This window comes from Vigna angularis, chromosome 8, assembly GCF_016808095.1.
Source record: "Vigna angularis cultivar LongXiaoDou No.4 chromosome 8, ASM1680809v1, whole genome shotgun sequence".
Classification (NCBI taxonomy): Eukaryota; Viridiplantae; Streptophyta; class Magnoliopsida; order Fabales; family Fabaceae; genus Vigna; species Vigna angularis.
In genome coordinates this window covers 11,373,060-11,386,935 of record NC_068977.1, presented here as the reverse complement: position 1 = coordinate 11,386,935, position 13,876 = coordinate 11,373,060, and the positions used below count along the sequence as shown (strand labels likewise).

The following is a 13,876-nucleotide window of genomic DNA, read 5'->3' as shown; positions in this document are numbered from 1 at the left end:
AAAAACTGGGAAGAAAAATGAATGGAAGTGCGGAAGATGGGGAGGTGAAACGAAAATGGGGAAAGAGGAGGAGAGTTCCGTGGGTGGGTGCCGAGAAAGTAAAATTAGAGTTTCAAATTATTTAAAATAGAGTAAAAATAAAAATCTTTTTAACTTAAGGATATAATTGTATTTAAAATAATACGGAGAGGTGGAAAAAGTATAGGATGGTGGTGAAGGGAGCAACACCTATATAACTTTTAAGTGACATAAAAAGAAGGACATCTTACGTTGAGAAAGTGAACAAATGTAAAAAAAATAGTTTTTTCTATATGTATTCATTATCATGACGGACATGATTATTTGACGTAAAATAAATTTTCTCACATCTCTCGTATCTATTATGGTTCATAATAAATAACAAAAAAAACTATTTTCACTAATACTAATAATAATCCTTTTTTTTATTAAAAATCATTAAATGCAGTATATCCAAAATCTTTAAAAATCATTTAAACACCTAAAACATTAGGTTTAATTAATTCTTTGAGGTCTTTGTAAAAGAAAATGGTGTATAAAAAATTTATTTTACATTGAAAATGATATGTTTTCTTTAAGTTAAATATATGTTTTTTGCTATATTTAATATTTTTTTATTTCTTTTATCTCAACATTTAATGAATACACTAATTTTGATTCTGATAGTTATTCTACTGCTTTTTAGATTCTCTGTATTAACATGCTAATTTTGACATATCGTTAGGCCTACGTACGATATCTAATAATAAAGTTAAGTATTGATAATGTCTACTGTTGGGTGGGCCTTCTGGCTCACGGCCCAACTCTTTTTCTTTTTTCTCTTTTTATTTCTTTCTTTTGTACTAACTGACAAGATATCACATCAATAATAGTTTTCGTTTTTCTGGATAGTTCTCTTGCACTTTATTACTCTCTCCTTCTCTGTAATTCATTTTTCATTGTGTGCATATCTTTTACCCTTCCATCCTTCCGCATCACCGTGCTAGGGAAGATCTGCATAAGCTCTCCTGTCAGGTATGACACCTTTACTTCTCTCGATGGATAATTGGTATAGTATAGTTATCGAGTCTTCTCTGTCTGGTGTATATTTCATCTACTGTTTCAATAAGTATATGTCAATGTTTTTAATTTAAAATTAATAAAGTTAATTACGTTAACATACTTATTAAATATTAAGATAATAATATTTTTTTAGAAATATGAATTTTAATAAGATAAAACAAAGTTTTTTTAAGTCTGTTTTCATTTAAAATTAACTAAAAATTCTTCTAGTCATGTGACGATCCTGATGATTCTGATGTTGCCAAGAAGGTCTGGTAAAAATCGAAAATTTGCTGCAACTCAAGAAAAATTGTAGAGAACATTCTGTCAAATATAATTTATACACTTGAGATTGAACTATTTACTAATAATATGATATTTTGATGGAGGAATTCCAATGACAATTACAAATTTAAAAACATGAACATGAATTTCTGAAATTCTTAAACTTAAAATAAAATTCTTGTTTTGTTCTGTGGGAGTGCAAGCATGTTCCCTCTATAATCCACGCTTGCCACTTTTAGTCGTTGCTTTGGTGATGACATGAGTAAGAACACCAATAGGGCAAAAGAACAAGCACAGAGAAACTGAATGTCTTGTCTCAATCTGATTCTCAAGTCCATCCAGAAAAACATGTCTGGATTTAGAGACACATATGTCAACAAAATGAATGAGAAAAAAGTTTAGCAATATTAAACAGGATCATGGAATTATATGAACGAAAAAAAAGTAGAATATTATTGACTAATTTTGGTTTTGGTCTTTTAGTGTTTTATTTGTTTCTATTGGTTATGCATGGATTTGTTTATCCATGGACAGCTCCATTATATCCCTAGATAAAAAATATAAACTAGGAAGCATGAGGAAACTTACATTCCTACTTAACACATAAGAATGATCTAAAGAATTTAAATGTTATTTCCTAAATATATGAAAAAATAAACAATTCCAAAACCCTAGTTTATATATTTCAGATAAAGTGTATCATTAGCTAATAAGGATATCTTCCGATCACAACTTTTATTCACAAGTTGAATGAACAACATCACTATGGTAAAGTGTTAATGATAGAAGAGATTATCAAAGTAATTAGTTCTTCAACAAGATTCAACACAATTTTTATAATCATTATACAACAACAAATTGAAGAGAACTAATTGTCATGATGCAATTTTGTATTGTTAACAAAGTCCTTTTGTTACAAATCATTAAGAACCTTATTCTCCTTCAATTTCTTATCAGTTGCTCTTTCTCTATTATCTTTATATATTCCATATATGTCACGACTTATGTTATGATTGATGACCATCAACTCTTTAACTTTGAGCTCAAATATTTCAGAGTGAAATAATTTGAGTCATCTTTTGCTTGCAAAAGCTTGGTCCTCTCTTTTCTTCTATTCAATAATCAAACTTTCATCGTTCATTTGGATGATCATCAAATCACTTCTAAATGAATAAAATATTTTACACTTCATTTCTTTCAAATGCTAGAAAATAGTTCTTCTCTATCATCTTTCTCACACTTAATAGATTTTACCTCAATTCAAGTACAAATAGATTATCTAAAATATATTTTGTACTTGAAGGAGTCTCAATAGTAAACTCGTCAAATTGGTCTCCTAACATGGTTTGACCCTGACTTACGTGGATTGAGACCAAAAAAACTCGTTAGGTCAAAAAACCCATCATAGAAAAACCCGCAAGATCAAAATATCTATAAAAGCCCTATGGGCCAAGGCCAACCCACAGGCCTTTTTTATAGAAAAAATGTAATTAACTCCTCATTTGCAAATCTAAGTGTTTTTAATTTTTCAAATAATTATATACAAACATTTTAATAGACTAAATAGATTTCGTAAGAGATTTCAATAAACTTGATTGCTTGCTTATAATATAACAACATAAGACATTAAAATTCTTGACTAACTAAACATATTTAATTTTCCTTAACTTACTAAATATATTTTTAAAGTATATAAGATAGTTATTTAATGCAGAAAACTTCATGTGCATTTCTCATATATATATATATATATATATATATATATATATATATATATATATATATATATATATATATATAATATTTCTCATAAACGTATTTAAGTAAGTAATTCCTTACTTTTTTAATGAATTTTTTTATCAAAATTAACATTAAAATATTTACCATATTAAGTGGTTTATGTGTATCATTTTTAATATTCACTGCATTTTCTATAATAGTTGTTATTAATTCAATTGTTCAACATATGTAGTTTATTAGTGTTTCATTTTTCTACTCTTGCAATTCTTTTAATCACACACACACACACACACACACACATATATATATATATATATATATATATATATATATTTCAATTATTCTTTATGTTGATTCATTCACTTCAAAGTATATGTTTTACATCATATATAGAAAAATAATATAAAAAGTTATCTTTAACTCAAAATTTTAAAATATTATTTTGTTGATTTTTTTTTATATATTATGTTTTAACATGAAACTTCTTTCTTTATGCTTAAATTTATCATCATGTTGATTTTCTTCTTTATAGAATTAAAAGAAACTAAAAAACTATTAAAATATTATAAACAATACATAATATATAAAAAATCAATTATTTACCACAATACAAAAAAATTAACTTATTAACTAAGCAAATAATTTATATCTTTTATAATGTTTAGTTGATTTTAAAGAAATTAAAACCTAAGATAAAGAAAATTCATTTTATCTATTTAACATTAACATTTTTCTTACAAAAGACTACATTTGGTTAAAGAATATGCTAGAAGTAATAACTCATGTTTTTTTTTCTCTTTTTATACAAAAGTTAGTGTAAGATCCAGGAAAATTAGAATTTTAAAAATAAAGTAGTTTTGAGACTTTGAGTTTTTGTTTGGAAATTAGTATTCTTGAGTGTATATTTTGTTAGAACATAATTGTTATGTTATTTCTTTATTTTTATATTTTTGTCTAGGGGCAAAATGTCTTTTACCTTTATTTAATTGGTGTAGAAATTAATTAAGGGGTGATTTGGTGTTTAGAAACCCTATAAATTCTAAATAAAAGAGGGAAAACACAGGAAGAGAGAAGATTGACGTTTTGAGAGAAAAGGAGAGAGAGCGACAGGAAACTCTTAGTGTAAAGGAAGATTGATGGTGTTTTAGGGTTGTAGATAAAGCCTTATGATTGACCAAGGTATGGGGAAACTTACCTTTGTTTGTTTATAGTTGTATGTTATATGTGTTCTTAATTATCTTAATTGGTAATCCTTGTTTTGATACATGTGTATATGATTATGATTATCTATGATTATTTTTGGGTAAGAGTTTGTGTATGAATGAGCATAAGGATTATGTAATATTTGTGATGAATTTTCCTTATGAATGTATTATGTATGTTTTGTAGGGTTATCCCAACAAAACAACCTCGCACCAATAGCTCTGTTTTGGAAAATTTTCATCTTTTTTGTTCTTATTTGTAAGCATTATGCTTAGTTAGTTTGATTGATTGAAACCCCTATTTGGTACTTTTATCGGAGGCTCTTTTGCACCTTATTATTGGGGGTATAACATGTCAATGATTGGATCTGGATGATTCAAGTGATGTATTGTATGTGTTTGAATATGTTTACATGAGTATGTGATGCTTGAGTGCATGTATGATGTGTTAACTATGTTTCCACATGATCTAGGATTGATGTATGTATGTTTGAATGCTTGAATCATGTCGATGATGTGTTTTGATTCGGCAATAATCGATTATCATTACTTATAATCAGTTATCTACGTGTTGATTTTGAGTGTGGTTTCGGGAGTAATCAATTATTTGGGATTATAATCGATTATCCCTTCCTGTGTGATGTTTCTGGGTAAATTTCACTTAGATAATCGATTATCTTAAGTGGTAATTGATTATCATAGTACATTTTGGTTAAAAATGACGAATTTGATGAAGAATGGACGTGAACCAAGCCTAAGGAGCTGTGGAACATGATGATAATTAGAGATTAAGGTTAATGGTTATGTTTAGGGTCAGTTTGACTTGTGGTTGAGAGTGGAGCATGAGTGAGTGTTGGGATGTACTTGAGTATGTGATTGATGAGCATGAGAGTGGGGGATAAGTTTACTTGTTGTACCTTGTAAATCATGGTTCTATCTATGGATATGTGCTTCCTTTTGCCTTGTGTGTATTGGAGGGAAATGATTTGTAGGGAAGGCTACAGATGTCCTATAGGGAGGCTACAAATGTCCTTTAGGGGAGGCTAGTGGTGGGCTGTAGGAGCGACTGTAGTCAGTGAGGTAGGGTACAAGAGTGAGATGGACTCTTTCCACTATGGTATTATGGTACAGTGATGCTCATGGTGTTGTTCATAACTAGGATAGTCATGATGGTGGTGTATCTATGATGATGATCATGGTACTTGAGATGCTCCAATTTATGTTATGTTGATAGTGGTGTTACTATAATGGTTATAGTAAGTAGTTAGCATGAGTGGTTAGACCAAGAGTCTATGTGTGAGATATTAATGATGACATCAAGGGTTACAGATCAAGGATCGATGATCGAAGTTCAAGGATTAGGGATTGATGATCGAATAATTTAGTATGATTGAATTGTTTATGTTAGAGGATTAAGAATCCTATTGTTATTACTACTATGTATGAGGTGTTTGATTATGGTTAATATAATTAGAAGGTATGTATCTTGTTGTGTGTTTGATTATGGTTTGTATAATTATAAGATATGTATCTTGTTGTATATTTGATTATGGTTGTTATAATCAATATGTATGAATCTTGTTGTTATGATTTTTTTATTAGTAGCTTACCCCATACATGTTTGTGTTTGTGTGTTGGTGTGTTTGTGAATGAAATTATCAGTGATGATCGTAAAATGTGTATATATGAAACGTTATTTCATACATGAAGATGGTTATATATGAGTATGATATAAAAATATAAAAATATATATTTTATTTAATACATGAAAACTCATAAAGTATGAAGTGTTATTATATCTTTTATTTAATAAGATAATAATAAGTATGATATAAAAATATTGATTTAAATATAATAAAATTACAACATATTAAACTATCTAATAAAATATATAATTTTATATGTTTATATAAATGATATTCTTTCTAAAAATTAACTAAAAGGTTTTATAGTGGGGTTAAACCCACCTTAACCCTGACCCTAACCCACTTAAGAGGGGGCTCTACGGGTCAGGTCTCTTTTTTGGTCCCCACTTGAAGGACTTCCTAAAATGGAGTTTTTTCAATAATGGATTAGGATTGACCCATGAGCCATCATGGGTCAAGTAGACACCTCTACTCAATAGGCACAAATAATTTCCCTTCCACTACATGTATTTTCCATTACCTTTAGTGATTTGGATATTCATGTATTTTCTAGTGAACTCTTGGCTATTGAACTATTTGACATTCAAATTTAAACTTCCATCTTTTTTGTTTTATCACTCCCTAAAAAATTCTAAAAGTAGTAGATATATCCACCATGCCCTCGTTAAAAAGAAAACTAATCATCCACAAAAAGCAATACTGGTGGAGGCTTGATGCAAAGTGCCATAAGTGTGATCAGTTAGGCATATTAAGAGCATATGCAAATCCTAAGATGAAGTAAGGTTGTTGAGCACTAATTACAAAAGGAGTTGTTTGTTGTATAATGTTTTATTATAAATAACTTTGTACGAAATTAGGTGTGTTTTGTAAAAAGAAAATAAGCTTAGAAGGACTAGATAAATGTTGCAATTAATACATACTAATGTTTGAGGACCTACTAGCCACCATTTCAGAATGATAGAATTAGATTTCTTTCATTGATGATAACATAATAATGATTTCAAATTTACTTTATGAAGTTTAAATATGTGGTGGTTGACATTTTCTGGAAGTTCTATGCTTGGGTGGAAAACCCAAGTATTAAAAAAATACAAAAGATCTAATATGAAAGTAGAATTGAGTATAATTTTGAAAATTTTAATAAATTTTGTTAATGTGTAGGTAAAGAACACCAATTGACAATAACTTACACATTGTTAAAAGGAGAAATACGATAATCATGGAGAGGACTTGATGCTTGCTATATGATAAAGGTTTAATCTAAAAATATTTTATTGTCTGTAGGTAAATTAAATTTATATATTGATAAATATTTTTTGTCAATAATTTATCATTACAATTATTGAAATTCATTGACAATCTGGACGGTAAATTTCTAGCTCAATTTAATAAATTTTTTTATGTATTTAGGGGACATGAGCAGGAATAAGAAGAGAATAAGATGGGGAGGTGGAGGAGGGGGAAGAGAAGAAAGAGGTAAAGGCTCTATGGTGAGTTACTGACAACTCAATGGTGGTGTGGTAATGGCTTGGTGAAGGTAAGTCGATGAAATAGAGACACATCATGCGAATGTGTGTCGGTAACTCAGAGATACACTAGTGACATGGAGGGGCAATGAGGATGGTCGAAGTTAGAGAAGAAGATTGAGGAACAAGAAGAGGAAGAGGAAGAGAAATAAGAGTAAGAGAAGCAAGAGGATGAGTTGGAGGTGACAATCTTGGTACGACAACATGGATGACCCTACGAGGAGGAGAAGTTGCAGAGAGGAGGAAGAAGATGAAAAAAGAAGAAGATGAAAAAAGAAGAAGAGGAAGAGTAGGAGGAAGGAGAAAACCCAATCACAAATTTTATCGATGAATATTACCAACAGTCATAATTTGTTGATAATTATCAATAAATATTTACCAGGATACTTATCGATGAAGTGATGGACATCTATGCTTACTGACAGATACCAATGATCATTTTACAATGGAATTTTGGTCATTGGTAGTCCACTGATAAACACCGACATATTTTTTCTATTATGATTTTATTGTAGTGTGGAACTTGTTCGATATGAAAAAGGTATAGTCATGACAAATGGAAATATACATATTGTAAAATATAAATATAATTGATGGACGTTAGAATTAGTTGATATACTTAAGCACAAAAAAGTAGTTTGAATAAAGTTGGTTTATAGGACCAAGTTTAATCTTGATGGTTTTGTAAACAAGTATAAAGAAAAACTTCTTGTTAAAGGGTAGCTCAACTTTTTTGGGATACATTTCTCTAAAAATTTTGCTTTAGTGGCTATGTTACCACAAGGTTGTTGTTTAAACTTCCTGCACAAAATGGTTGGGTCATATATAAAATGCAAGTCAAGTCTAACATTTTGGAATGAATATTTTGAAGGACTCGTATACAAATAAACAACTCATTTAATTATATTACATCTAAGTTTATCCTAACAAAACTCTCCCGTAAACTTAAATGCTTCTTCTATCTTTCATCCTTCTCTTTGTGCATCCAGAGTTTTCCATTTCCATCAACCCACTTAGAGCTTGCTCCTTGACATTTGATCTTTCATTTCAACTCAGTTCAGCTTTTGATATCCTTGATATCATACAGCTCCGACTGAGCTCGCACTCGATCTTCTCTATGTTTTATAACTTGGAGGAAGCTCGGCATCCGATCTCCTCGATATTTCACAACCTGGACATAACTCAGCATTCGGTCTCTAACTCAGTATCTCAGTGTCTGAGCTCCTTGACATAATCAAGATTCCTATTTCTTCATTGGCTTCCTCATTAAGGTAATTTTGTCTCCTTTTTCTTCTCAGCCCAACCGTATTTTGCTATATGATCGACTTTACCATAGTTATAGCACTTGGCTAACATGCAATCATTTGCATAGTGGTCGTGACTCAACACTAGAGTTATTTGACCGACCTCCTCGACCTCTCCCTTGTCCATGACCATGTCAATTCTATAGATCAGTTTGCTCCTTGCGATCTTCATAATCACCTCGACCTCCTCGTCCTCAACCTCTTCCACTAGGACAATGACGTTGGGTGTTCCGAACTCCTCCCTTCCAGTCAAGCTTTTCCTGAAGTACTTGATCAAGTGGCTCATAGTTTTTCCTTCTTCGTTGCTTGTGCGCTTCTAAGGACCCGGGAAGCTTTTCAACCAAGAGCATGGACAAATCCTTGGATTCCTTGGTGGCACAAACTATATTCTCAAAGTCCTTAGTTAACGACCATGTGATTTTCTCCACAACCCTATTGGCAGATAACTCCTTTCCATTTCTATCAAATTGATTTGCCATGGCCTCCACTTGAGTTATGTACTTGGCTACTCGTTCTCTCTTCTCCATTCTCAAGCTTTTAAACTTGCTTAAGAGTTTGAAGCCAAACGTGCTTAACTCGATTGTCTCCTTTGTATACCTTCTCTAGAATCTGCCACTCTTCTCTTGAAGATTTAACATTTACTATCTTCTCAAAGCTAGATTCGTCCACTCTCTCGTTGTCAACTGAGATAGGGACACACGGTTGGCAAGGTTGATCATCTCTCACTCTCTCTTTCTCAAACACTCTCTTTTTTCACTCGAACAATTAGACTTTTAGCTCTGATGCCAATTTTTTAGGAAAACGACACTCAATTATCATTTTTTGTATATGCTTATGTGTGGTTTGCTACATTTTTGTTTTAACTAGACACTTACAATTTACATAGACTTACATCTTAGCTTTTCATCTCCAAAGCCATAAACTCTACCATTAAGACACCATTATTACCTATTATTGTTTAATAACCAATACATTAAATTGCTGATCCTTATACTCTAAAACAACAAAACTCCTAAACAAATAAACAACTCATTTAATTCTATTACATTTAAGGTTATCCTAACATATTTTAGAGAACTAAAATCAAATTTAATTATATTTACAATGACTATAAACGAACTTAATTCAAAGGAAAAATAAAAGATTCGTAACCTTGCAGCATAGAGATCAATAACCAAAAGGTGAATCCATGCTGAGGCTAAAGTCATCTCACTGGAGAACATTTTCCCTATACTAGTCAGCTGCACCGAGTACAAAGGAAGATAGCACAGTAATATATCAATGCTTTTGGTCATGGAAATCGAACTTTAGGCTTAATAGCACTTTTTGCTCAATTGTAATTGTGTGATTTTAATAGCACAGTAATTTATACCATTCGGGTATAAGTATAGAAAACTGAGATTTGAGTCTCTCAATTTTATGTGTTAACTGAGATATCAGAATTGTACAATTTAAGATGGTACAATTGCATCCTTATGAGTGCAGTTAAGTCTTAACTTTATTGATGTATACATACCTCTGGTAGCAAATATTTGCTTGCAAAAATAAGTCCAACTGTCTCAGGGGTCCAAGAAAGGTGCAATAAATATGCATATAGAACTCCAAGCCCAATATATGGTACACTACTTTCCATAGACTTCTTAGTCTGCATTTTTGGGTTCCAGGAAAATGAATCAAGCACATCACAGGTATGCAGAAATAAAAGCCCATGAGAAGGAAATTTCAGAAGATTCAGAGCACAACAAACTTATATGCTAGTTATGTAGAACAACATGAGGAAAAAACTTAACAAATATATTTATTAAGATATACACTTTAAACCTAATTTATCTTATTTCTAGTTGATACGAGTCTCCAGCCTTTCACATCAAGACATTGATACTATACATTAAGGGGGTGATCCAATAATGGTCTGATAATGGGTGACCTAATAAACCCAACAAAAATTAAATTTTACTAAGATAAGCTTTGAATGAATTTGATATTATATTAATAAGTGAATTTTAAACCTAACTCCAAGTCATCTAGAACTGATCATACTGATATTTGTTGTTTGTTGAACAATTTGTACCACTTGTTATCAAACCACTGTCGAACCACATACTAGTGTCTAATCTCACTCTTGAGTCTATATGTCTTAACGTGAGGAGTGTGTGTTATAAATCCTACATCAAATAAAAATAAGACAAATTTATAATATATAAATGAGTACAAAATTTATCTTTGAAGTTTGTTTTATAAAATTGAGTTATGTTTAAAATTTTTTTCTTAAGAATATTTATACATATATTTGTAAAACAAACGGTATTGTGACATATTGAAGATGTTTTTAGAAAGAAACATACTAGTTCAGAATTTGGAGCTAGAACCATTAGTGTGTAAAATGGAAGCACTGCGGTTGTTCCTAATGTAAAGGCAGTGCTAGCAAGTTCTGATCCTGACAACCCTACATTAAGAAGGTAGAGAAATGAATATAGGAAACTTAATTAGCTCTGATTCATTTTCCTAAAATGAAAAATGCAGATTATAAATAAGTTGAATGTAGGAAGGTTGTTATACCAAAGCAAGGAATGTTCAATAAAATTAATACAGAGAGCATAAATGATACTGAAGGAGTTTATGTATCCAAACATCTAACACTTGAAATTTCTCACATGCAATTGGTTGTCCTATTGAACTGTAAATGGTATCAATTAAACAATGATGTGACAGCAAACTGCACCAGATTACTGTAATGATCAGAATCAAAGGATAAATTTCATGAGGAAAATTGACAGTAGATACTCAAAGAAATTTATTTTTGCTAGGTAGCATCTGATAACACCATCTTTCAGCAAAACCAAGAATGCTAAAAGTGTAACTTTATTAGAGTTCTTAAATTGATTTGGCACAATAATCATGATATAGTGAAAATGATTATCAAAAGTAGTAAATGTGGCTGAGGGATTACATGAAGCATATACACGAGGGGCTTTTCGAGAAGGAGCCAATCTCAAGATTTTTGGTTTCATAGCAACTCTTGATCCTCTCATGAAACTCCAATCTCTGACTCTACTTCTCTGACTAAGTTGACTCTGGTTACAAAGTTCAGTCTCAGCACCATTACTTCTGACAGAGAAAGGAAACTTTTGCCCCTTTTGAACTCTACCACAAGGTTTTTCAGTCTGCCCCAAGTGATCAATCTATAAGAAAAAGAATCTCAAATGTAAGTAACTTTCTTGAACCCTCAAAGACACTATCTAACCATAAACAAAACAACAAGATCTATCAAAACCGCTTAAAATAAGCAATTTCTGAAAATGATTATTGAATTACTTATCAGTCCTGTTTACTATGCACAAGAAAGGACATATGAACAAAAGGAATATATGTGCAAGACAATGAACAAGTTTGTTTGACAAATATAACTCCTTTGTTGTACCAACACACTACTTGCTATGCATTGAATGACAAACATATATCTCCAATATGAAAACATGCTTAAGTTCCACTTTCATTAGTAATGTTATATTTATTCAAGTCCAAACATCCAACCTTAAAATGAAGAAAGAAACACGGAGAGATCATATCAGAGACTGAAAACTGTACCTTCAATAGTGACGGAGAATGGCAAAAGATGGAAGAGAAAGCCATGATTGAAGAAACACCAAGAATTTTACTTACATTCAGCAACAAATGGCTAATTCATATATAACTAATTCATATATAATATAGTGTAATGTAATGCACAGTAGATAAAGGTGACAGGACTTTCCAAGAAACAAAGTAGAAGAACAAACAAGCACAGAAAAAAGTGATACAAAAGGGTAAGAGTCCACTAATTGTAAAGAGTTAGAGTTGTATGGAAGACAGGTAAAGGCACATAGCACCAAAAGTTGGCTAAAAAAAGGACAACATTTGCACTCCACTTCCATGATCTTTTGTCTGTTACACACTTACATTTACATTGGATTGTGGGAGTTATAATTCAGTTCTTTATTCAGATGGTTACGTATCTAGAGTTGACAATGGAACAAAGTAATCTGAGTTGATGGGTCACTTTGCCACTTGTGTGATTATTTGGAAGGGCCAGTTAATTTTTTTTTTCCTTCATGTAAAATATGCATAATTACATATCCGCAAAACGTCAAATTTCAAACTAAATGACTTTTATAAGTGACTTTAGATAAAAGCAAATTTTACCCATACCACTTTAAATTATAATTTTATATCATGATTATTAATGTTAAATTTTGTTAAAAGCAAACAAAAAAAATAAATGATGGAACCAAATTGTTCATATTTTAACATTTTTTTAAAATTATGTCAATTCCGATAAATAAATAAGATATTAAATTGTTTTAAATTAATATAAGTTTTTATATATCATGCATGTATAAAAAACAAACTTTCAATATATATGGTTTCAATTAACATTTATTAAATTATTTCACTATTCATCTCCTTCCTCCAATTTTTTTTAAGGATATTTTCTTGTTATCAGATAACCACACATAAAGAGCTCTCAACACCACAACACTACAACCACCTAAGCTATTGGCAGTTTCAGTCACTTAGCACACATGCACAAAGGCATATACTTCCATTCAATAATTTCCAGCACCTTTACCTTCCTCTCTGTCTTGGCCAACACTTGAAAAAATATAGACACAATTTTCAGTATCCACAAAAATTAAAACTCAAAGAATCACAATTAGGCCAAGTCATTCCTGGTAACATTTTAGTGACGGTGGTTCCGAGTACATTGAATCTGTAGATTTTATAATTGTTGGAAATCTAAGTGAAAGATTCATTAACCCATTGCCTTAAGATTTTGGATAAAGAGTGGTGTCAATCCCTTATATGGTTAGACTCAGATCTCATTGGAGTTTGTGTCTCCCCGATGGTTAGGATTTAATATTTGTTATGATCTTGTTAGGATTTAATATTTGTTATGATTTAATATCTTGTTAGGATTTAATATCTTGTTAGGATTTAATATCTTGTTTGTTATTATTTCTGTTTGGTATTATTCTGTTGATATAACTGATAGATTAGATAGAATTATAACTAATTTTGTTATAATCTTAATGTATAAATATCTGTATCTGCATTATGCAGATTTGGGATAATAC

General features: G+C 30.7%; 1 protein-coding gene across 1 annotated transcript; it reads right to left on the bottom strand.

The window, feature by feature from the left end:
- Nucleotides 1–1,419: 1,419 nt before the first annotated feature.
- Nucleotides 1,420–12,541, bottom strand: LOC108345923 (protein ABA DEFICIENT 4, chloroplastic). Its single transcript, XM_017584778.2, has 6 exons — nucleotides 12,351–12,541; nucleotides 11,713–11,944; nucleotides 11,108–11,208; nucleotides 10,279–10,407; nucleotides 9,915–10,003; nucleotides 1,420–1,696 (listed from the first exon to the last, which is right to left on the bottom strand). The coding sequence occupies exons 1-6, from the start codon at nucleotides 12,393–12,395 to the stop codon at nucleotides 1,558–1,560; spliced, it is 735 nt and encodes a 244-aa protein (XP_017440267.1). The 5' UTR covers nucleotides 12,396–12,541; the 3' UTR covers nucleotides 1,420–1,557.
- Nucleotides 12,542–13,876: the final 1,335 nt, after the last annotated feature.